The 24969-nt window shown below is 40.3% G+C and overlaps 1 protein-coding gene across 2 annotated transcripts in view; it reads left to right on the top strand.

Annotated features, from left to right (window-relative positions):
• Armc9 (armadillo repeat containing 9) overlaps positions 1–24969 on the top strand; it is a 133360-nt gene that overhangs the window by 5585 nt on the left and 102806 nt on the right. For both annotated transcript variants that reach the window (XM_027942001.2, XM_071619549.1), the window contains exons 2-8: positions 161–246; positions 1641–1766; positions 6763–6933; positions 8368–8523; positions 15071–15163; positions 16544–16568; positions 23358–23515. In XM_027942001.2, the coding sequence (XP_027797802.2) occupies positions 196–246; positions 1641–1766; positions 6763–6933; positions 8368–8523; positions 15071–15163; positions 16544–16568; positions 23358–23515 (780 nt within the window). In that variant the 5' untranslated portion in view covers positions 161–195. The remainder of the gene's footprint in view (positions 1–160; positions 247–1640; positions 1767–6762; positions 6934–8367; positions 8524–15070; positions 15164–16543; positions 16569–23357; positions 23516–24969) is intronic.

Here is a 24969-nt window from a genome sequence, read left to right as displayed (position 1 = left end):
CCCATCTTAATTCCTCCTTGCCATGTCGCCACCCATATTCACAGGCTCTAGGGATTGGGACATGGACATCCTGGGGGCCATTATTCTGCCTATCACAGCCACCCTTTTGGACTTCTCAGGTGATTGAAGTGAAACCTTGTCTTATGTTTTTGCCTTGTAGAATTTTGCTGTGAGAATTCCTAGTAACAGTTCACTATGGGGGATATTTTGGCTCACGAATCTGAATTACTTGGACTAGTAAAAGAGGTAGGTATGTTATTTAAAACACGGGTCACAGAAAAATTTGTATTTTATCTAATTAAAATTTTTTTTTTTTTTTTTTTTTGGTCGTAGATGGACAGAATGCCTTTATTTTATTTGTTTATTTTTATGTGGTCCTGAGGATCAAACCCAGTGCCTCACACACCCTAGGCAAACACTCTGCCTCTGAGCTACAGCCCCAGCCTCTATTTTATCTAATTTTTTAAAGTTAAAAAATATTTTTGGTCCTGGGTATTGAACCCAAAGGCATTTTATTTTTGAGCTACATCCCCTGTGTGTGTGTGTGTGTGTGTATCTGTGCCATGGAGCTACATCTCTAGCAACATTACCTATATTTTAATGATTTATATTCTCCTGTTCTTAGGAACATACATGATTTCTGATTCCATCTGTTTCAAGTAACAAATTCCCAGGGACCTACTGGATCCAAATCCATCAGGTCTTCTGCTGATCCCTTTCACCTCTTTGAAAATGTTGCACAAGTCATTTTTTTCTATTAATAATTAATAGTGGGCTGTGGCTGTGGCTCAGTGGTAGAGTGCTCGCCTAGCATGTGTGTGGCCCTCAGTACCACATAAAAATAAATAAATAAAATAAAGGTATTGTGTCCAACTACAACTAAAAAATACATATTAAAAAATAATAATTAATAGCAAATCATGTAGCTCACACTTTCCTCCTGAAAGCAGCTTTATTTTCTGAAATACTTTTTTTACATTTTCTGTGATACTTTTTTTCTAGGCTTTTATAGTGCATACTTATAAGTAAATTTTAAGCTGAATCCCATATTCTCCTAAAGATAGCAGTTTACTAAGTTCTTTATAAATTCATTATGATATTGAGCTGATACAATAATATCAGACAGTTACACGTTGATATGAAAACAGAAATATATGTACGATACATGTTCAATGATGTTCTTTTTTTAAAATTATTAAGGCATAGGTGCCAAAAATGTGTATATTTAAGGTATAAGAACTTGATTTTTTTTTCTTTTTTTTTTTGAAGTACTAGAGACCAAACCCAGTGCCTTGTACTTGGTAGGCAACCACTGTACCACTGAACCATATCCCCAGCCCTAGAACTTGGTGTTTTGGTATACATTGTGAAATGATCACCACAATCAAACTAATTAATAAATAGTTAACTGGGTTTTTCATTTGTTTTGTTTGGTGGTGAGAACACTTAAAATCTATTTTCTTGGCAAATTTCAGGTATACAGTGGTTCCCTATAAGTACTGATGTTGAGCACCTTTTCATATACTTGTTGGCCTTTGTGTGTCTTTGGAGAAATATCTGTTCAGGTCCTTTGCCTGTTTTTAAATTGATTATTTGTGTGTTTTTTTTTTTCCTGCTGAGTTTTATGATCTCTTTTATAGTATTTAGATTTTGCTGAATTTGAAGACACCTTGAAAACATTTTCAAAAGAATGCAAAGTAAAAGGAAAACCGTTGTGTAAAACAGCAGGTGGATCTTTAAGGGACTCCAAATCATTGATTATTCAGGTAACATTTTGCTTATTTTTCATCTCTGTAGAGAATTAAGGTTCTCTCAACTTGCAGCATATTGAATAATGATGGAATCGTTTCTGGGGACTTGCCCAGGGTTACTTTAGACCATGTGAGTGTTTATAGGTGAATTAATTGCTTCATCTTTAAATCTCTGTTCCCTACATAGGAAAGGGGTGGCCAAATAAGAACTTTCATATTTTGGGGGAAGAAGAAGAAGAAACTATAGGAACCAGGATAGTGTAATTTCTATCCTGAGATTATTAATCTAGGTACTAGGGATGGAGCATTGACAACCAAAGCAGAACCAGTCCTCTGCCTCACAGTGCTTTGGGAGATTGAAGGGGACCAGGAGCAAGAGTGATAATGACAAGGCAGTGTCCTACCACAAAGAAAGCCTGAGGCAGCTCTGAATACCAGCAGGCTGCAATGAGCACAGAGATTTGGAATTTTCCAAGGATAGAAAGGACCTTAAACTCCTCATTTCATCGTTAGATGCCTCGGTTCCATTTGTACCATTTCGGGTGTGATCAGTTCACCTTGAATGTTGCCAGTGACAAGAGAACAAGTGATACTGACAAGGAAGCCTGTATCACCTTCAGGTGATATTATTATTATAATTATTATTGTGATTTTTGCACCAGGGATTGAACTCCGGTGCATTCAACCACTGAGCCACATCCCCAGCCCTATTTTGTATTTTATTTAGAGACAGGGTCTCACTGAGTTGCTTAGCACCTTGCTTTTTTCTGAGGCTAGCTTTGAACTCATGATCCTCCTGCCTCAGCCACCTGAGCTGCTGGGATTATAGGCGTGTGTCACCACGTCTGGCTTATTATTATGCTTTTGTTAAGATTCTTTTTTTAACATGGACTCAATATCTTTATTATTTATTTTTATGTGGTGCTGAGGATAACAACACTTGCAAGGCAAGTGCTCTACTGAGCTATAACCCTAGCCCAATTTCATTATTTTAATAAATGTATTTATTTCAGTATACCTACTTCCAGAAGTAATTGAGGCTTGGTTTGCAAGCTCCTAAGGATCTGGAGTTCAGGCTGCCTATTAGCCATCTTCTCTCTTAGTCCCTGACTTCCTAGTGGTCAAGCATGTGCCATTGTTGAGGAGGGCACTGTTGCAGTGTCCCCTAGAGCTCCAGGAGGCCTGCACCTCTGCCTAGTGCCCTCTGGCCTTGGGTGCCTGGGTGGTAACTGCTGCTGCTGTTTCAGACATGGACTTCTGTGGGGTGTAGCAGCAGCCAGAGTGAGAGGTCAGAACGTAAAAGGAGAATATTGTCATTATTAGAAATAGAAACAGGGGCCTAGGGATATAGCTCAGTTGGTAGAGAGCTTGCCTCGCATGCACAAGGCCTGGGTTCAATCCCCAGCACCACCAAAAAAGAAAAGAGAGAGAGAGAGAGAGAGAGAGAGGAGAGAGAGAGAGAGAGAAGTAGAAACAGGCTCAGCCTCACTTGTAGCACCTGGATGCCTTCTGCCTGGAGAAGGACCATGTGCTTGGCCCTGCACGTTGGAAGCATATGTGAGCCTCGCGGCTTGAGGCTGACATCTGGGAGGAATACTGTAGCTCCTTAGTATCTAACTAGCAGAACAGTAAGAATCTTCTGCGATGCTCATGCCTAACCAGGTCCTGAGATGATTCAGGATGAGGCCAGCAAGCTAAGGCTTGTGGAGCTTCTTGGCACATCTAATGCCTCTGGATGGCTTTTGTGCACTGGCAACTGCTTTGTCATTGCTCCAGCTCTAGCTGCCTCTGAGACCCTAAATGTCTCTTTGGGTCTTTTTTTTAAAAAAAATTTTTTATTTAAAAAATAACAAGTTTGGGCTGGGATTATGACACAGTGGCAGAGGACTTGCCTTGCATGTGTGAGGCACTGGATTCGATCCTCAGCACCACATAAAAACAAATAAATAAATAAAATAAAGGTATTGTGTCCATCTACAACTAAAAAAAATTAAAAAAAATAATAAGTTTGTCATCTTAACTATTTTTAAGTGTATAGTTTAGTTGTGCTAAGAATTTTATATTGTTGTGAATCAGATTTCCAGAACTTATTCACCTTGCACACCTGAAACTCTGCATCCATTAAATAATTCCCTCTACCCCATCCTTGCTGGCCACCATTCTATTTTCTGTCTATGAATTTGACTACTTTAGATACCTTATATAAGTACAATCATACAGTATTTATCTTTTTATGTCTGGTTTATTTCACCCAGCATAATGTTCTTAGTTATGAGAACATTCATTCATGTTGTAGTGGGTAACAAGATTTTTTTTTCTTTTTTAAGGCTGGATAATTTCCAGTGTATGTATATACCACATTTGTCTATCCATTCCTCCCGGGATGGTAACTTGGGTGCTTTTACTTCTTGGCTTTTGTGACCACTGCTGTGAACATGTGATTACAAATCTTTCTTCAAAACCTTGCTTTCCATTTTCTTGGATATATATCCATGAAATACCCAAGTGAAATTGCTGGATTGTATGAGAGTTCAAATTTTAATTATTTGAAGAATTGCTGGACTGTTTTACTCAGTGGCTGCTCCACTTTACATTCCTACCAGTAGTGTATGCAAGTCCCCTAACCCCTGCCGATTTTTTTGTACTGGGGATTGAACCCAGGGGTGGTGTACCACTGAGCTACGTCCCCATCCCTTTTTGCCTTTTTTTTTTTTTTTTTTAAACAGCCTCCCAAGTAGCTGGGACTACAGACATGTGACATTGCACCTGGCTCTTCCTGTTTTATAAATATACTCACCAACATTTGTTATTTTCTGTTATGTTCATTGGTAATTATCCTAGTGTGTTTGAAATGTAATGCTTTTTTTTTTTTTTTGGCACCAGGAATTGAATTCGGGAGCACTCATCCACTGAGCCACATCCCCAGCCCTTTTTTTATATTTTATTTAGAGACAGGGTCTCCCTGAGTTGCTAAGCACCTTGCTTTTGCTGAGGCAGGCTTTGAACTCGTGATCTTCCTGTCTCAACCTCCCAACTCGCTGGGACTACAGGCTTGCGCTGCTGCACTCGGCTGAAGTGTAATATCTTGAGATTCTGATTTACATTTCTCTGATGTCTTCAGGTCCATTTTTATGTAACTTGAAAGACATTGAATTTTTCTTTTCTTTTTTTGGCATACAGGGGATTGAATTCAGGGGTACCTGGCCACTGAGCCACATCTCCAGCCTATTTTGTATTTAGAGACAGAGTCTCACTCGCTGTTGCTGAGGCTGGCTTTGAACTTGCAATTCTTCTGTCTCAGCCTGTTGAGCCACTGTGATTACAGGCATGTGCCACCATACCTGGCTATGACCTTGAAATTTTTTGATTGTCTCAGAGTATCTTTTCTGCTCCTCCAGTTAGTAATTGTGCCCCACTGGAGTAGATCCACAAATAAAAATACACAGAGCAGTTAAACAAAATATGTTGTCAGGGACCTTCAAAAACAAATGGCATTTCCCTGGGCACAGTGCTTTAAGAAGTATGTGTTGATGAGTTATTAGTGGTGCCCGGTGGTATGCACGTTTTCTCATCTTGTTGATTCTGGCTCTGATTGTGGTTTACAGAAGATCATTAATAGTTTGTGATCTCGTACTTACAGTGGATTGCTTTACACATAAGGATATTTTAAATGCAAGGACTATTTCTAGGTATAAAATCTGAATCATAAATTGGAGTGGATGGTAATTATCCTAGTGTGTTTGAAGTATTACACTTTAAACACACCAGGATAATTACCAATGAACATAACAGAAAATAACAAATTGGAGTAGATATCTAAGCCTTGTGGTTTTAGGACTAAAAATGGAGTTTAGAACAAAGTGTAGATGAGCCATTTGACATGTGGGCTCTGGTAAGCCATGTTAAGAAAATGTCATGGCCAGGCACAGTGGCACTTGCCTGTAATCCCAGCAGTTTGGGAGGTTGAGGCAGGAGGATCACGAGTGTAAAGCCAGAGTCAGCAGTGGTGAGGCCAGAAGCAACTCAGTGAGACACTATTTCTAAATAAAATACAAAATAGGGGTGGGTATGTGGCTCAGTGGTCAGGTGCCCCTGAGTTCAGTCCCTAGTACCTCTCCCCCCAGAAAAAGGGAAGAAAGAAAAGAAAATACCATGATTCTGGGCCTTCAAATTCCATGGGAGTCTGTGCTCTCCTCATTCACATAGAGAGCTCTTGGTCTGCAATGCTCAGGGTAAAGGCCTCCCCTGGAATGGCTCATAGGGTTTGCTTGGGAGCACGTCAGAGATGAACTTGGTGCTGAGCCAGGCCCAGCAGCACTGCCTCTGGGAAGATCCACTTGCTGTTATATCATTCATTCACAAGAGTGTGGAGCCTTCTTCCCTGGGTCCCCCAGTGTCTCCCAAGAGGGGCTGTGCTCGGCTGTATGCTTTGTCCTGGAAGCCCCCACCCAGAGTTGTTGTAAGCTGCCCTTGACCTGTTTCAAGGCTGAGCAACAGAAAGAGGCTGGCTTGGAGGAGGTAGAAGTTCATTGGAGTCTCATTTGGGAAAGTTCTGAGTTTATGTTCAATGTATGCAGATACTTCCTGCAGTAATGCAGGTTTCTGAAACAGTAGTTCTCCATCACATGACATGGTGATAGTTTTTGTAAAAGTCACATTTGAAGAATCCTTATTAGTGAATGTCCTTGACCTAAGTAAGTATAACCAGACACTGTGACCTTGTTCGCTGCACATTTCCATTTTATAATGTTAATAAACTTGATCATAAATAGAACAAGTAATCTAAAAATGATAATTATATAGGAAAATCATATCTAAAACCATTTTTGAAAGTATAAAAAGAATAATGGCCAAATAATGGGCAGTCTCTTGGGGTTTTGTATTTCTACTTCCTGCTTCCGAAGAGGGGTGTGTGGGGTGTCTGTAGTATTAGCTGGGCTATGACGGGTTTGGGTGTTGGAAGAACAAGTGTCCTTCATAATTCTTGATCAGTCTGATGTCCTTTCTGCAGAAGGATCTTGTGGCTGCCTTTGATGGTGGAGACCAGAAGGTGTTCTTTGATTTGTGGGAGGAGCATGTTCCCAGTTCCGTCCGAGATGGTGACTCCCTTGCTCAGAAGCTGGAATTCTATCTTCACATTCATTTTGCCATTTATCTTCTGAAGTACTCTGTAGGGAGGCCGGTGGGTTGGCTGTGGTTGGTGGGTGGGCAAGGGTGGGCGGAGGTTGGGGGGGTTGTCAGCTCTTCCATGTTCTTAGTTCTGTCCTCTTTCATCATTCTGCTCAAAAGGTGCAGCATCTTGTGTCTTGAGAAGTTATTTTCCACCTCATTCCCAGCACTTTATTTTCTAATTTATATGGAGATTTAATAATTTCTGTAATCAAATTTTTATCTAAATACTTTAAGTTTTTGAAAAACTCATCAAAATAGCTTAGTGTATATATGCAGACTTCTAAAAGAACACATCTTCGGGCCACATATTAGGAAATAAATTTAAACGCAAGTAGTAGGGGAATAGTTTGCCTATTTATAGAGTGCATGGGAATGACAGGTTGAATTTAGCTTCCGTGACCTTTTCCCGGTAGGGTGGAGGGCTGAAGTGTCAAGCCCTGGGGTAGATGAGCCTTGTAGTTCAGAGGAAGTGCTGGAGAGGGAGCAAGCCAGTTGATCTGTGGTCATGCACGTTAACACTGCCCTGGGGACCTGTGTTAACTCTGAACATCAGGGGCCCCAAGGAAGGGGCAGTGATGGAGGGAGGGGCAGTACCCTTTCTTGGAGTCTGTTCTTTAAGATATTACTCATGTGGGGAAGGTCATGGGAGACTTTTATTATTTGTTTTTATTTCTATTTTTAAATTTTTCTGTTTTGATGTAAGAAAAAAAAATCAACGTCATCCATTTTTCAAGATGGGTCGGAAGAGGGCCACGTACAGGTCCAGTGAGGTGTGCCCATGAGGACAGCGGCTAGTGTGTGCACAAGGCCACAGGCTGAGGGCTATAACTTGTGGGGCTCCTGAGGTCACGGAGGGAAACACCAAATCCAGCTCCTCTGTGTGCTCATCAAGGTCCAAGAGAAGAGAGGAACCCTGAGACGGGAACTGAGGAGCACTGGGTTGCATGTGGAGCAGGGAAGTGAGGCAGGATCCGCCCCTAGATGGATAAAGGAGAGGAGTAGTGACAGGGGTAGTTCGCCTTCAAGAACCTATGGAGATACCTACTCCCCTTAGAATCATGGGAATGCAGACAGATGTTCATGAATGTCTGTAAAGTGGAAACAGTGGATATGTCTAATAATGGGAGAACTACTCAAAGTAGGAGAGATTCGATGAGATTTTGTCTTTTCACTAAAAAGGATGTTCATGAAGAATTTGGAGGTCATATTAAATTGGTAAAAATGAAGTTAAAAAGCAGTGTCTTGAACTGTTCTTACAATTTTCTGGCATTTCTGTTAAAGTTTCACTAGGGGTAAAGTTGAGGTGATGTTAGAATGACTGGAGACAGTGTGCCCACCAGGCCAGATGGGGACAAGGCCAGTGACAAGGAGCCTCAAGAGCAGATGGGTGAACGGGGGACCATTGTGGAGCTAGAAACCTCAAACAAGTTTCTCCCTGCTCTAGGACAAGCAGGAACTAGATGAACGGATTTCTTATTTCAAAAACTACCTGGAGACGAAAGGGGCAGCGTTAAGCCAGACCACCGAGTTCCTTCCTTTCTATGCCCTCCCTTTTGTGCCCAACCCCATGGTACACCCCTCATTCAAAGAGCTCTTCCAGGTAAGTGGCAGCCTTTACATCTGTGGCTTCACTTTGTGTAAGCTTCTGGTTTCTGAATTATACTTTAGAAAACTAAAGTCTGCTATTGTTGTTGTTGTTGTTGTTATTATTATTATTATTGGTACTGGGGATTGAACTCAGGGGCACTTAACCACTGAGCCATATCCCCAGCCCTTTTTTTGTATTTTATTCAGAGATAGGGTCGAACTGAGTTGCTCAGGGCCTCGCTAAGTTGCTGAGGCTGGCTCTGAACTTGTGATTCTCCTGCTTCAGCCTTCTAAGCTGCTGAGATTACAGGTGTATAGCACTGCACCTGGCTGCTCTCATTATTATTTTTTGTAACCCTAATTTATTCATCCTCTTTTGGGTGGTTAGTTATATTTGGTGAGTGTTTGATTTAATTTTCACTGTCCTATACTAGCTGTGGCTTGTGTTCTTGTACATACTTATAAAGCTCATAATAGCAAGAACTAGCAGTGCCCCATAGTACATCAGAAGGAACATGCATACATAAATTGTGTAATGGTCACACAATGGAATACTGTACATCTAGGAGAAAGAACGAACTAACCACACTATGATATAGCCTTGAGTATGCCATAAACAGAGAGGACATGTTATAGTTTCTCTTTGTAGATAGATCAAAGCAAACAAAGGTAGTTTTTAGACCAGCATATACCAGTGTTCAGTTTTAACAGAAAGCAAGGATTCTTACCTGCTTGCTTGACAAATTTTTTTAAAGTTTTATTTTTTTAGATGTTATATAGTAAAATTAACCTATTTTTTTAAAAAGGTTTTTTTTTAGTTGTAGTTGGACACAATGCCTTTATTTTATTCATTTATTTTTTAAAAATTTATGATTTTTTTAGTTGTAGATGGACACAATACCTTTATTTTATTTTTTATGTGGTTCTGAGGATCGAACCCAGTGTCTTCCACAGGCGAAGTAAGCACTCTGCCACTGAGCTACATCCCCAGCCCTATTCATTTATTTTTATGTGGTATTGAGGACCGAATCCAGACCCTTGCATGTGCTAGGCAAGCGCTCTACCACTGAGCCACAACCTCAGCCCTAAAGTTAACTTTTGGTCATGTGTGTTTTATGAATTTCCACACATGCATTGATTCTATAATGCTACCACCACAATCAGGACACACAGTTTTTTGTTTTTTTTTTTGTACCAGGCATTGATCCCAGGGCCATTTAACCACTGAGCCACATCCCCAGCCCTTTTCATTTTTTATTTTGAGACAGGGTCTCACTAAGCTACTTAGGGCCTTGCTAAGTTGCTATGTCTGGCTTTGAACTTATGATCCTCTTGCTTAACTATCTGAAATTATAGGCACCACTGCACCCAGCTAGCACACAGAACTTCTGCATTAATTATCCCAAAGTACTGCCTTGTGTTGCCCCTTTGTAGTCACCCTTGTCCTCACCCCTAATCCCTGGCAACCACTCTTAAATTACACTGTAAAAGAGCATTGAGGTAATGGGCTTAATGAACTCTTTGGTGCCATAAAATAAGATTTATTTTTGGTTATATTAAGGCCTGTTAACTTGGGCTGACAGAATTTTTTTTTTTATCTTTAATTGATTCTATTTTTTTAAAATACACAATTGCAGTGGAATGCATTATAATTCTTTTTTTTTTAATATTTATTTTTTAGTTTTAGGTGGACACAATTTCTTGATTTTGTTTTTATGTGGTGCTGAGAATTGAACCCAGTGCCCCATGCATGCCAGGCGAGCATGCTACCACTTGAGCCACATCCTCAGCCCCCATTACAATACTTATTACACATATAGAGCACAGTTTTTCATATCTCTGTGTATAAAGTATGTTCACACAATTCATGCCTTTATACATATACTTTTGTTTTTTTTACATTATAATTTTTAATACACATATATACCACAATTTTTCATATTTTATTTGTATATAAAGTATGTTGACACCCGATCAGAAATACTTTAAAATATAATAGCCTCTTAAATCATGTTGTATGTAAGTATTGAAGGGAGATTTCGATTATGTTTAAAACTTCACTGCACTGCACAGTCTCCTGGCTCTCATTGTTGCTGCTTTGAAGTTGGCTGTCACCCTAAGTGCTATTCCTGTAGAGGCGATCTATATTTTTTCTCTGACCTTTGGGATGGTATAGTTTCACTTCTTTGTGTCCAGGGATAGATTTCTATTTTCACTTGAGATTTATTGGACTTCCTGGATATACTGTTTTTGCGTCTTTCAACAACTCTGGAAAATTTTCAGTTCTTATCTCTTCATGTATTACCTCTTCCCCATTGTCTTCGTCTCTCCTCTGAATATCTGATCAGGTTGAATGCACTTCTTTTTTTTAGTGCTGGGGATTGAACCTAGGGTCTTGTCCACATGAGACAGGTAGGTGCTCGATTATGGAGCTACATCTCTTGTACAACATCAGACTATTTATTGTGTCTTCTTTTTTCTTTTTCATTTTTAAAAATTGTGGTCAAATACATATAAAATTTACCGTTTTGACCAATTTTTTTTGGGGGGGGGCACCGGGAATTGAACTCAGCAGCACTTGACACTGAGCCACATCCCAGCCCTATTTTATATTTTATTTAGAGACAGTGTCTCACTGAGTTGCTTAGCACCTCACTTTTTTTGCTGAGGCTAGCTGAACTCATGATCCTCCTGTCTCAGCCTCCCCAGCTGTTGGGATTACAGGTGTGCACCACTGTGCCCGGCCATTTTAACCATTTTAAAGTGTGTATTTCAGTAGTGTGAAGTAGTGTGATCTACATTTACATTTTTGGGCCTTACTTGTGTTTTATTTTGGGTACTGGGGATTGAACTCAGGGGCACTTGACCACTGAGCCACATCCCCAGCCCTATTTTGTGTTTTATTTAGAGCCAGGGTCTCACTGAGTTGCTTAGTGCCTTGCTGATTCTGAGGCTGGCTTTGAACTCAGGATTCTCCTGTCTCAGCCTCCCAAGCCCCTGGGATTACAGGCGTGTGCCACCATGCCTGGCATCTTCCTTGTCTTTTTTTTTTCTTTTAATTTTTTTTTTTTTTTGTAGTCATAGATGGATAGAATGCCTTTCTTTTATTTGTTTATTTATTTATTTTTAATATTTATTTCTTAGTTGTACACAATACCTTTAATTTGTTTATTTGTTTTTATGTGGTACTGGGGATCGAACCCAGGGCCTCGCACGAGCTAGGCGAGCGCTCAACCACTGAGCCACAACCCCAGCCCCTTCCTTGTCTTTTAACAGCATATATTTTCCATTTCTTGATCTCTCTGGCTATGTTTTGGGCAATTTATTCACATTTATATTTCAGTTCACAAATTTATTCTTCAGCTGTGATTAATCTGTTCTTCTCATTGAATTTGTGATTTCACTTATTAACTTTTTGTGCATGTGTGGCACTGGGGATTGAATGCAGGGGCACTTTATCATGAAGCTACACCCGCAGCCTTTTTATGTTTTATTTTGAGACAGGATCTCCCTAAGTTGCTGAGACTGGCCTCAAATTTGTGATCCTCCTGCTGCCTCAGCCTCCTGAGTTGCTGAGAGTACAGGCATGCATGACTATGCCTGGCTACTTTATTAACGTGTTAAGATAGAAGGGTTTTTGTTGTTGTTTTTATTCAGATTTGCTGGGTCATTTTTATACTCTTTTTTCTTGCTTTCTTATTTCTTTGACATATTAAACATTTATCTCATATTCTCTGTGAATTTCAATACCAAAAGTCTGTGTAAATTTGGTTCTACTATGTCTATTTCTGCTGCTCTGACAGTGACTTATTTCTCTTTAAAAAAAAAAAAAAAAGTGTTGATGAGTTTATTTTACTTGGAACTGGAAAGAATTTCTTTGAGGCCTGGATGCGATTTGGTTCTTCCAAAGAAGATTTTTATTGGCATCTTCCAGTCACGGGGGGCATACCAACCTAGGACCATTTGAAATCAGATTATTTGCAGTAGTTTTGGGGACAACCCAGGTAGTGTCAGTCTCAGCTCATGGTACGGAGTGTGGTTGTGAAATCTCAAATTAGGCTTTTCCCTCCTTCCACCCAGTGTCAAGGTCAATACTGGTTCTTTCTGTACAATGAGTTTATTATCCATAACATTTTACTTATGCTACAGCCCTTTGGAGTCCTGGGTTTGTTCTGGGGTCTCCTTTAGATTATGTAATATGAGCAGATCTTATGTTTTCCATCTTATGTACTCATGACAACTCTCAGAACTGAAGTTCAAGGTCTTCAACATTCTGCAGTTATCCTTACAGCAAAAACACTGTCTTCGATGTTCCTTAACTCTTGGGGTTCCTGCTTTCACTTCATTTTGTCCTCTGCAGTTCCTTCCTTGACACTTGGGTGCATTTAAAAACTATGGCCTTTTTTTCAAAGAGTTCTTTTAATTGCTTTTTTATATTATCCCTTCTGCAGTGTTGACAGACAGGAAATTCCTTCATAGGTATTGTAATGAGTTCTATTTGCAAACTCAGTTTAGGATCATCCTTCTGCAGAAATACTTATGAATTTCTGTAATTGATAACTTTAGGAAAAACTTCTGGACACCTATTCTGTGCTAGGGACCACTATATGCTTGATTAGGGAAGATCTGAAGAAGTGGGGAGGAGCCTTGTAGTCTCTGTAAGGGACAGAAAGGAAGCCCCAGGTAAACCAGGGGGTGAGCCCTGGGCCTTCCTCACTCCCATAGTAATGCTGCCGTGACTCATTGTATCAGGGTCCTAAGTAAAGGTTCCCTGTCATGTGAAGAGTCTGTTTTACAGCCAGACTAATCTACTTAAAAGCCTGCATTCTATAAGGGAAGAAACCGTGAGAGAAAAAGGGTGAGTGGCTTTTTCTAGATCATTCAGCAGAGCCGACCCAGGGCTTCTCCTGGCTCTTTATGCTTATTTTTGGAATTATGGTGGTCAAGTTGCCCATCAGACTTGGGAAATGTTCTCAGAGCTGAAAGCACAGGAAAAATAACAGTTGAGAAAAAAAATGGGGGGTTCATCCCCAGAGAGATTTTACCCCAGTCTTAAGCCTGTCATTAGCAGAGCATCACTGGGGAGGTAACCAATTGGAAATACATTATTTGTTGGTTTTTCAAAATGGTAACCAAAACAGAGCAGCCTAACTGGAGCTCTACAAATACTTTGTTTTGTTTTTAAGAAGTCTCAATTCATGTTGAGACACAACAGTCCTCTCCGAGGTTCTTTTCCAGATGGTCAAGTGCAGAGAGCCCTGAGCTCTAGATGCCATGTTTGCCCTCCTAAGGATGCCCCAACAGAGAACCAAGGACCCTGTGGCTGAAACCACAGAAATCTATGGTCTTTCAGTTCGGGAGACTGGGCATGGTTAAGGTCGAGGTGTGTGCAGGCTGCCTGCCTTTGGAGGTTCTGGGGGAGCATCCTGCCTTTCTTCCTCCAGCTTTGGTTGCTTCTGGGTGGCCCTTGGCTTGAGCCTGCATTGCTGCAGCCTCTGTCTCCATCTTGCATGGTCTACTTCTCTCTTCATGTTTCCTTTGTCTGAATTTCCTTGTTCCTGTAAGGGCAGCAGTCACATTGAATTAATTGTCCACCCCGTGCCAGTGTGACCTCTCCTAACTGTAATTATATCTGCAGTGGCCCCTTCCCCAAAGACCTCATGAGATACCAGGGATTAGGGCTTCCACACGTCTTCTGCAGGGATACAGTTCAACCCACGACAACTCGTTATAAACAAAATGATCACATGGTGTCAAAAAATGAACAAATCTTCAAAATTTAGGAATACGTGTTCATTTATATTGTATTGTTACTAAATGGCATAGGATAGAGTGATTGGATGCAGAGCTGGAGAGGAGAGAGAGGGAAGGATGGGACAGTCTGAGGGTAACGGCAGGATCCACCAGGCAGGTGGATGTGAGTGTTTTACTGGGAGAGCGTCTTTTTTATGAAATTCTTGGTTTGAGTGGAAGTTATTTTTGTATGAAGTGTATGAAGAAAATTGTTCTGAAAGATCGGTACTTGTCACACTTTTTCTTTTATTATTTTTTCCTTCTTTAATGAGTGTTATTTTCAATATATTATTTTCAAGGAGCATATCATAACTGCTTGACATGATAGGATGTATTTGTTTCAGATAATGACCTCTGTTCTTTCTTTATATGAAGGCAAGTTCTATGAAAATGAGTTTCTTTCTTTGGAACCATCAGTAACTTAGCGATAATTGTTTGTGTTATGCCTACCAGCGCCATGCATGCCTAAACCATAATTATTTTTGGTATTCAACCTAATAAGGTCACTTGTCATGCTTGTGTTTAAATCACATGAAATATTCAGATCATGTACTGAATTGTTTTTTCCGTGCTGTGAATTCTTGAGTCTTCTGTAACTGAATTGGTCATATGTCCTAGAACCTGTTTCTACATTCTCACATCTCTGCCAAGATCCCTTGCTTTTGGTTTCTGTAACTAGCAGGGCTCTTAACCAAATGGCCCCAACTTGATGGTACTGCTGGCATTTAGTGGGGTACTATTTTTATTTTTTTTTTCTTTGTCTCCAGGACTCTTGGACTCCAGAGTTAAAGTTGAAGCTGGAAAAGTTTCTGGCTTTAATTTTTAAAGCAAACAACACGCCAAAGCTTTTGACAATCTACGTATCCTTTTGAAGCAGTGGGAGCCCCTGCAGAATGAGAGCAGCCAGTGGTTGCAGGTGCCTGGTAGATAAGGGTAATGATTGTGAATCTGAGAATATAAATTGTGAACATTTATAAGGTGTACAAAGCATTAATGGGAGGCTGTGCCAAGACCCATACATACACCCAGAAGTTTGCAGTATTTATAAAAAACAGATACATGTATGTGTGTTTATTTTTGCATCTTTTTATCAAATGAAGAGACCATTTCCTCATATCATTAATAGTCTTCAAAAAACAGGTTCAGTTATCTCAGAAGGTGACTTACCATATGACCTGGCAATTCCACACCAAGATTATGCCCAAGAGAAGTGAAAACATATGTCCACACAGCAACTTGCAACATTCCTAAAAGCCCAATGGGCAGATGACCCAAATGTCTATCAACTGATAAAAGGATAAACAAAATGTGATGTATCCATACGATGAAATAGAAGAGGAAATGAAGTACTAATTCAGGCTACAACATAATGAAAACATTATGCTAAGTGAACGAAGCCAGGCACAAAAGGCCATATGTTGTATGATTCTGTTTATATGAAAGGTCTAGAAGAGGTGAATCTACGAAAGCAGGAAGTACATTAATGGTGGCAGGGGCTGGGGAGAACAGGGCAAGTGAGCATGACTGCTAGTCAATAAGGGGTTTCTTTGGGGGGATGGTGAAGATGTTATAAAATTGGTTCAACACTTGCCTATCATGTATGGACCCTGGGTTTGACTCCCACACTGCAAAAGAGAAGGGAAAACAAACAAAAAAAACCCCAAAACAAAATTGACTGTAGTGATGGTTGCATAACTCTGTGAATATACTGTGAACTATTAAAATGTACACCTTATAAATAGGTGAATTATATGGTATGTGAATAGTGCTATTATGAAAAAATTAAGAAGAATTTAATGAGATCAAAAGAGAAACCCTACATGAATACCTTGCTTTGGTATCCCATCCAGACACGCGGGAGCTGAGGTTTGAACCCAGGCAGTCTGGCTCCATTATACTCACCCCAATCTCAATTTCCTTAGGATAAAGCTTTGGAGTTGAAGTTGCATATTTGCATTTTTAGGACATTTCAGCGGCAGGGGGAAGGTCTTTGGAAGCGGGTAGAAGGCCTTTAGGAGGCTGTGGGAATAGGCAAGGCTCCACCAACACAGTGATCATTGCGATGGAGAGAAGAGGACTGATTGGTTTGGGAGTGAAATCAACCAAGTATTGAGACATCGCTAACTATCTTAGCTCCTCACAGAAACGCTTAGACCTGGGCTTCGTTGTCCTGAGAATCCTCTTCCTCTTTGGTACTGTCTACCACACGCTCGTTTTCCTGAACTTATTTCTCATCCCAGAAGGAGAATGGACAAAACAACAAAGGTAAATCATCTAGATTAAAATTTTTATAAGAACAGCTCTGCCAATTCAGGTTTTAAGCTGCGAGGTAGGAACAGCGATGGAAAGAGTTTGTAGATTGGTAAATGAGGGCTTTAAATATTTACAAAGTGCTCTGTAATCATCTTTATCTGCAGTGTTGAGGCCTGCTCTCAGGGTGTCTGGTGTTGCCAGCTAGTCTTGTGTAGTGAATAGCAAGGCCTGGGGAAATGGAGGGTCCAGATAGGGTCCCCAAGGGAAATAAATGACTGTAGCAGCTCCGAAGGCAGGACACTATGGGATTATTTTAAGGAATTATTATTATTACTATTATTATTATTATTATTATTAGGTGGTGCTAGGGATTGAACCCAGGACCCTGTGCATGGGAGGCAAACATTCTACCAACTGAGCTAAATCCCCAGCCCCTTATGGAATTATTGTAATATTTTAACTTTTATCTTGAACTAGTCAAATGGGGTTTTTTTATTCAGTACCCATTCTTATAAATCTTTTCCATTTCTTATATTTAAAGTAGAAATTCCAATCTTAAGTTTGTATGTAAAATGATGTTTTTCCATGGTCAGTAATTTTTACCAGAACATTTTCCAGCGAGGTGAGAAAAACTAGTTAATATGAAATTGGTGGCTTTAGTTGGGGCCAGGTTTGTCTTTGATATTACATTTTGAAAAGTGTCTGAATTAGGACCATGTTGGGAAGGGTGTGTGTGGTGCTTCATGCCTTTAGTAAGTATCGATGGCGTGTTCCTCAACTCCCAGCAGGTGGAGTTTTGCTACATGAAAGTTTTGGTCTGTGAAATATCCCGTTTGCCCCTTTCAGAGTAGAGCAATGTCAGAGAATATTGCAGAACGTCCTGCCATTGTTTTTCTATGCTTCTTTTAGAGAGTTAAACTTTTTTAAAGAAAGAAAATATTAGTAAATTATTTAACTCTGCTTACCAATTTGACAAATGAGTAATACTTTAGGTCTGCCACCTGTGGAGAGTTTCAGTAGTGTCAGATGTGAAAGGCTTCAGTGTTCGTTTTGTCCTTAGTAACCTTGTGAGTCATCTTTTCATCACTGTAATGAAGTTCTTGAGGCAATTAACTTATAAAGAGAAAATGTTTATTTAACTCACAGTTCTGGAGTTTCCATCCTAAGATTGGGCCGTCTTATTTCTTTGGGCCTGTGGTGAGAGACCCTGATGGTAAAGGCATGGAGCAACGGGTGGAGCTTTCATGAGGAACCAGAAAGCAGAATGAAAAGACGGGGCTGGGCCAGCCACAGTGGTGCACACATGGAATCCCTGTGGCTTGGTAGGCTGAGGCAGGAGGATCACGAGTTCAGAGCTAGCCTCAGCAATTTAGCGAGGCCCTAAGCAACTCAATAGACCTTGTCTCAAAATAAACTACAAAAAGGGCTGTGCCCCTTGGTCTATTCCCTAAAGACCTAAAAAGAGCATGCTACAGGGACACTGCTACATCGATGTTCATAGCAGCACAGTTCACAATAGCAAGACTGTGGAACCAACCTAGATGCCCTTCAATAGACGAATGGATAAAAAAAATGTGGCATTTATACACAATGGAGTATTACTCTGCATTAAAAAATGACAAAATCATAGAATTTACAGGGAAATGGATGGCATTAGAGCAGATTATGCTAAGTGAAGCTAGCCAATCCCTAAAAAACAAATGCCAAATGTCTTCTTTGATATAAGGAGAGTAACTAAGATCAGAGTAGGGACGAAGAGCATGAGAAGAAGATTAACATTAAACAGGGATGAGAGGTGGGAGGGAAAGGGAGAGAGAAGGGAAATTGCATGGTAATGGAAGGAGACCCTCAGGGTTATACAGTGGAGGGGGTAGAGAGAGAGGAGGGGAGGGGAGGGGAGCGGTGGGAAGGGGGGAGGGTGGAGGATGGGAAAGGCAGCGGAGCACAACAGACACTAGTATGGCAATATGTAAATCAATGGATGTGTAACTGATGTGATTCTGCAATCTGTGTATGGGGTGAAGGTGGGAGTTCATAACCCACTTGAATCAAAGTGTGGAATATGATATGTCAAGAAATTTGTAATGTTTTGAACAACCCACAATAAAAAATTAAAAAAAAAAAAAAAAAAAAAGGGCTGTGCCCAGTGGTTAGCACTCCTGAGTTCAATTCCTGGTACTCTCCCCTGCCCCCGCCCCACCCCCCCAAAAAAAAAGATGGGCCCGGGCCCTCCTAAGGGTTTCACCACCTCCCAGTGTTGCCATAGGCTGAATTCCAGGGGTTCCAGCAAACCAGGTCTGGCTGCTCACCCCAAAAAACAAGCAGAAAAGGTAATGATGAAAAGCTAGAAAGGAACTTTAATCCATATAGTCATTTTTGTTCTGTTTTGTTTTGCTTTTTTTTCCTCCCCTGTATCAGAAATTGAATCCAGGGTGCTGAAGCACTGAACCATGTCCCTGGAACTTTTTATATTTTATTAGAGACATAGACTCCCTGGTTTGCTTAAGCAGCCAAGGAGTCTCTAAAATTAAAATCTCATTAACTCTTTGTTGGAGTGGGAAGCAATGCCTCTAAATGAAGTAGAAATGTTAACAGAGAAAGCTTGAGTGATCATGGGTGAAATTTCTATCACTTTCATTATTGGTTCCTTGAATGCTAGAATTATCAGAAAATGTCCTGTGACGTTCTTTTAGTTGTGTATGTCTCTTGCATCTCAAATTTTTGTAAACTTGAGGCGCATTCTTTGGACTTTCGTGCACATCATATCAGTAGTTTTAGAATATGAAAAGTCTAAAAGATATTTCCCTATTAAAAGTTGAGTTCGTGCATGGCAAGGCATCTTGGCTTAGTTGTGTTAGGCAGCTTTTTTTGTAGCTGTGACCAAAATACCTGACAAGAACAACGGAGGAGGAAAAGTTTATTTTGGCTCAAGGTATCAGAGGTTCAGCCCATGGTCGGCCAGCTCCCTGGCTCTGGGCTCCAGATGAGTCAGAACATCATGGCAGAAGGATGTATTGGAGGAAAGCTTCTCAGAATATGGCAGCCGAGAAGCAGAGAGGATGTAAGAAGCCAGAGACAAAATGTATAATCCCCAGCGACCCACCTCTTCCAGCCGTGCCCCACCTGTCTATAATTACCACCTGCTTTTCTATTCAGATTATTAATCCATCAAATGAATTAACCTACTGATTAGGTCATGGTCTCATAATCTAATCATCTCACCCCCAAACGTTTCCTGCATTAACACAGGAACATTTCAGGGACACCTCCTATCTAAATCATCAGAGTTGTTCTTATCTCATAAAAATTTTGATAGGGAAAAGAGTCAAAGTGCTGCTTAATGCTCTGGAATAAAGTTGCTTACCTTGAGGTATCACTGAAATCATACAGTCATGGTCAGGGGTTCAAACTAGGACCTTGCACGTGTTGGGCAAGTACTCGGCCACTAGGCCACACCCCCAGAACCCCATATTTAAAATTGATTGTTTTTCCCTGAGCAGCCAAGAAGTCTCTAAAATTAAGATCTTATTTACTCTTTGTTCATAGCTAGCTGGGATGTCTGCAAGCTGATGTCTCTGGATAGCAGATTATTCTGCCAAATGATGTATTTGAAATTGGTCATGAAACTTTCAGTCCAGTGGTCTGCTTCTCTCATCCTGAAGTTAGCTTCTCTTATCGCAGGAAGTTAGTTAGTTCTCCTTTTTCTTAAAGGTGCCACGTTTGAAACTGTCATAAATTATAATTCTGGGTTCCCAAGGCAAAGGTTCCTTTTGTTTAGTTAATTACAAAATGAGCTTCTAAGGGGAAGAGTTCCTTTGTGCATTTGCCTCTGGAGAGAGACTGCTTTGGGGACACTCATGTTGAGATTTGGGAGGTATTATGGCCCAGATGATGGGTTTTGCAACTTGGTCCCTCACATTGCACAAAAATATTCTCATATTTGTTACCATGAGGTGGGATTGTGAATAGGAGAATTTTCATCTTTGGAAATTATAATTTATGTATTTTTGATTTTGATACATATGAAGAGCTTTAATGATAGCACACATTTAAAAAAGAGAAAGAATGTAGTGAGTCCGTCTCCCTTGTAATGTTTAAGGAGAAGCTTAAGAAATCATTTCCAGGGATATTTTCTGGGAGCTCAAGTACTGGATGTAAATTTGTATCAGCTGACTTTTTAAAATTATTTTTCAACACTGAGATTTGATGGTTGCTGAATAAGAATAATAAATAGTTGTTAACGATATTTTGGGTTTTGATAGTTATAATAGTTATTTCTGTACACAAATAATTGTGAAACATGGAAGTTTTTCAGATACAGTCTGAATGTGTGTGAGCATGCATAACAAACATGGAAGAATGGGTAACTTAGGACACTGGTTCTCATACTTACGTTATGCATCGAGTCATTGGGGAGTTTGTTGAAAACATAGATGCATAGGACACAACCCTCTCCCGCCGAGTATCTACAGAATCAAAGTCTCAGTGTGAGGCCTGGTCATCTTTATTTTTATTTTATTATTATAATTTTTCAGGGTACTGGGGGTTGAACTCAGGGACACTTAGCCACTGAGCCACATCCCCAGCCCTATTTTGTATTTTATTTAGAGACAGGATCTCACTGAATTGCTTAGCGCCTGGCTGTTTCTGAGGCTGGCTTTGAACTCATGATCTCCTGCCTCAGCCTCCAAGCTGCTGGGATTACAGGTGTGCACCACTGTGCCTGGCTCTGATCATCTTTATTTTTGGATGATTCTGATGTATTTCAAAGCTTGCGTACCACTGCTTAGGATGCAGACTTTCTGCACTTTTGCCAGTTATCTATTTGCATAGAAATACATTCAGAAAGTCTTTGACCCCTTTCTGTGAAATGAAATAATAATAACCACCACTTATTGATTACCTGCTCTATCCCAGCCATTGCACTGGACACTTGGAGTGTGTTTTTTACTTAATCCTTATAGTAACCCTTCAAGGTAAAATTATCATCCTCATGTTGTAGATTAAGAAGTGAGAATCTTGGGAGGCTGAGGCAGGAGAATCACGAGTTCAAAGCCTGCCTTAGCAACTTATCAAGGCCCTAAGCAATTTAATGAGACCTTGTCTCTAAAAAAAAAAATCCATAAAAGAGCTGGGAATGTGGCTCAATAGTTAGGTGCCCTTGAGTTTAATATCTGATAACCCCCCCCCCCCAAAAAAAGTGATAATCAGAGAAGTTAAATATTTTATCTGCTGTCACTCAACTAGAAAGTGGTAGAGTAGGAATTTGAGTCCAGGTCATTACCTTAGAATCTCTCTCTGTATTTAGGAAATCTGTTGTAAATGGAATAAATATTCCACAGTGCCTGCTGGATCTGTGCAATACTGAGTTAGTGTCTTGGGACCAGCACCATCTCCTGTCCAAATGAAGCCATCATGAAAGGGGGAGAAGGGCTGGGGTTGTGGCTCAGCGGTAGAGTGCTCGCCCAGCACATGCGAGGCCCTGGGATTGATCCTCATAAAAATAAATAAATAAATATATTGAGTTCAACTACAACTAAAAAATAAATAAAAAGAGGGAGAGAAGTAGTGCTATGGTCTGGACCATGTGGTAAAGGCTTGGTTGCCAGTCTGTGGTGCTGTTGGGAGGTGGTGGCCCCTGGTAGGTGTGACCTAGTAGAACACATTTGGGTCGATGGGGTGTGTCCTGAAGGGGATGTTGGGATGCTGGTCCCTGCCTGTCTCTTTTTGCTTCTGGGCTGCCGTGGGTGAACAGGCTTCCTCTACTTCTCGCTCCTACCTTGGTGTACCTTGCTACCGCAAGCCCAAATGCAGTGGGCCAACAGACTGGCCCCTCCCAAACTGTGAGCCGAAATAAGGCTCTCCACCATTGAAGTTGATTGTCTTAGGGGTTTTTTTTTTTTCTTTTTTAGAGTGACAGAAAGCTGACTGTAAGTCTGGCCCTGATGAGAATCTGCCCTTTCTAGGTGTGACCAGAGTGGTGTGGCCTCGATCTCTCTAGTGGAGTGGCTTTCTGCTTTCTCAAACAGCAGCATGAGCACTGCAGGACACAATACCTTTATTTTATTTATTTATTTTTATGTGGTGCTGAGGATGGAGCCCAGGGCCTCACACATACTAGGCGAGCACTCTACCACTGAGCTACAGCCCCAGCCCTGGATTCTTATTCTTTTTTTTTTTTTTTAATATCAATTTTTTAGTTGTAGTTGGACACAATACCTTTAATTTAATTATTTTCATGTGGTGCTCAGGATCGAACCTAGGGCCTTGCACATGCTAGACAAGCGCTCTACCGCTGATCCACAACCCCAACCCTGGGTTTTTCTTCTTAAAGCATAAGTCAAGCAACTCCACTTTTTGTTTAAAATGGAGGACCATCCTGTGGATAGGAATATCCCCAGATAGCCTCATAGTACGAAAACAGAGAAAAGGACACAGGTTTGGTTCCACTGTTTTGTGAGCTGAATATAGAAAGAAATGTTGATTCTATTCCTTAGAAATAGAAGAACTACTAGAAATTTTGTGGGGGTCAGTCAAGGGAAGAGATTTTGTTTGGGAGCCCACTGATGATTTAGTTGAACTTACAGCACCAAGAGAATTTAAATTAATGATTATAAAATCCTTTGTAATTATAGGTGGCATGAACTAGAGGTAAAGTGCTAAACCCAATAGTGTCAAGTCTGTTATTACGGCAAAATATTCTGAAAGTAGGTATGATAGTCCTTTGAGAAGAAAGCAGTTTGTTCTGTGGGGTTTTGTTGTTGTTCTTGCGTGTGGCTTTCATGTACACCCTCTTCCTAGAAATGCTGCAGCAGCTCCACCAGCAGTTGGTCGAAGCCGAGCGTCGGTCAATGACGTACCTGAAGCGGTACAATAAGATCCAGGCCGACTACCACAACCTCATTGGAGTCACAGCCGAGCTGGTGGATTCCCTGGAGGCCACAGTCAGTGGAAAGATGGTAAGGAAGATCCCTGTGTATATTTCTGTTGGAGAGAAGTGGTGTCTGGAGAATGGGCTGTGTGGTGGGCAGTCCCTGGCCACTCCTCCACCAGCAGAGCCTGCCCCTCTATTTAAAAAGGTTCACACGGACAGGGGCTGAGCTGATGCTTCACATGGGTTCATCATGCTGTTTGCAGTATTTTACCCATTTTCCTAACACATTATTTATCATATCTTTATCTAACTTATTCTTTTTTTAAATATTTTTTTCGTTGTAGATGGATACAATACCTTTAATTAATTAATTATTTTTTTAATGTGTTGCTGAAGATTGAACTCAGTGCCCTCACGCGTTAGCGCCACTGAGCCACCACCCCAGCCCCCTAGCTTATTTATTTATTTATTTTTTGGTATTGAATTCAGGGGTGCTCCACCACTGAGGTAACATTCCCATTTCTTTTTATTTTTTATTTTGAGACAGGGCCTTAATAAGATATCCAGGCTGGCCTTGAACTTGGGATCCTCCTGCCTCAGCCTCCTGAGTTACTGGCATTGCAGGCATGTGCCACCAACCTCTGTCCCTAATTCTTAATGTTATAAGGATAAATTGGCAACAGAAAAAAAATGTGTGGGAAAAATGTTTTTGCCCTGCTGGTATAGTGAAAAGCAGTTGATTTTCACATGTTGATTTGTATACATTTACCTACCTTTCTGAACCCTATTACTTGCTTAGGTTTTTCAGTTGATTCTCTATCTTCAAATAATGATATTTTAATTTTATTTTACTTTGTTTCAGTATCTTTCTTTTCTTATAGTAGTATTGGCTAAGGCCTGTAGGACATTGTTGAATGATGTCATGGGCATCTTCATTTTCTCCCTGACTATAATGGGAATGACTTTAGTATTTCACTTTTAAAAATTAGGAAGTACAATAAAATCTCCTTGTGGAGAATAAGTTTTTTTAAAAATTGAAGTAATTATAGGTTCATGGTACAGTTATAAGAAACAATGCAGAGATCCCTTGTCGTTTTGCCTTCAGTGGAAAACATTTTGTAAAACTGTAGTGTGTCACAATGAGTGTAAGACCTTGCTACAATCTGCTGATGTTTTTTGTATTTACATAATTTTATTTGTATTCATTTTTGTGTGTGTATTAAGTACTATATATAGTTTTATTACCAGTGTAAGTTTGTGTATTAAAATTCTTTCTACTAACTTTTAAAATGTGATTATAAGATAGTATGCATTATAGAAAATTTCAAAAATATAGAATGATCCAAAAAGAAAAAGAAACATTACATATAATTGTGAGTCCTAATACTGGTCAATATTTCAGAACTTAAATAACACATGTTTTCCCAAAGTGCATTCTAGGCCACACAGTATTTTCTGGCCTGCTGTGTAATACTACAGAATTACACACTTGAAGCCATTGAGTGTTGTTCTGCAGTGTCTCACCTTCAGTGGCTGCAG

The sequence above is a fragment of the Marmota flaviventris genome, chromosome 11 (genome assembly GCF_047511675.1).
Source record: "Marmota flaviventris isolate mMarFla1 chromosome 11, mMarFla1.hap1, whole genome shotgun sequence".
NCBI lineage: Eukaryota > Metazoa > Chordata > Mammalia > Rodentia > Sciuridae > Marmota > Marmota flaviventris.
This window is presented reverse-complemented; position numbering and strand designations above follow the sequence as displayed.